We start from the raw sequence: 476 nt of genomic DNA on the forward strand, positions 1-476 counted from the left end.
TGCTTGAATAGGTAAGGAGATATGCTCCTTTTTTTCGTGAACCACCAAACAAATTGTGAGGTATCTCGAAAGGGACAACCCTTGCAGAAATAATTAAATAGGAAATTAGTCTATAACATCTATGAACATAATAAAAAAAATAAACGAATACATATACGAGTACATACGTTTCTTTTCACGCCGAAGACAAATATAAATAATAAGCAACAGCCCAAAAGGAAAACGAGAATAGGGGAAACGAGCCTACCTCCACATGGCGCACTGGTCGGGCGCCTTTCGAGCGGCGTCCCACGGGATGGATAGGTTCACTAACGCAGGATCCATCGGGAAGGTGGCGTTCTCCTCTTCCCAGGACATCCTACACCTGTTAAGAGAAGGGATATTGAGGGATCATTTCATCAGTAATATTTTCGCGTATTTCTTGGTCTGTGAAAGTCTTAGGTGTTTTGGAAATCTCTACGGGAACTCATAGAGTG

At 42.0% G+C, this 476-nt stretch overlaps 1 protein-coding gene across 1 annotated transcript in view; it reads right to left on the reverse strand.

Annotated features, from left to right (window-relative positions):
• LOC119590724 (organic cation transporter protein-like) overlaps positions 1-476 on the reverse strand; it is an 18,067-nt gene that overhangs the window by 14,144 nt on the left and 3,447 nt on the right. The window contains exon 2 of the mRNA XM_037939412.1: positions 248-364. Within this exon, the coding sequence (XP_037795340.1) occupies positions 248-364 (117 nt within the window). The remainder of the gene's footprint in view (positions 1-247; positions 365-476) is intronic.

This window comes from Penaeus monodon, chromosome 27 (assembly GCF_015228065.2).
Source record: "Penaeus monodon isolate SGIC_2016 chromosome 27, NSTDA_Pmon_1, whole genome shotgun sequence".
NCBI lineage: Eukaryota > Metazoa > Arthropoda > Malacostraca > Decapoda > Penaeidae > Penaeus > Penaeus monodon.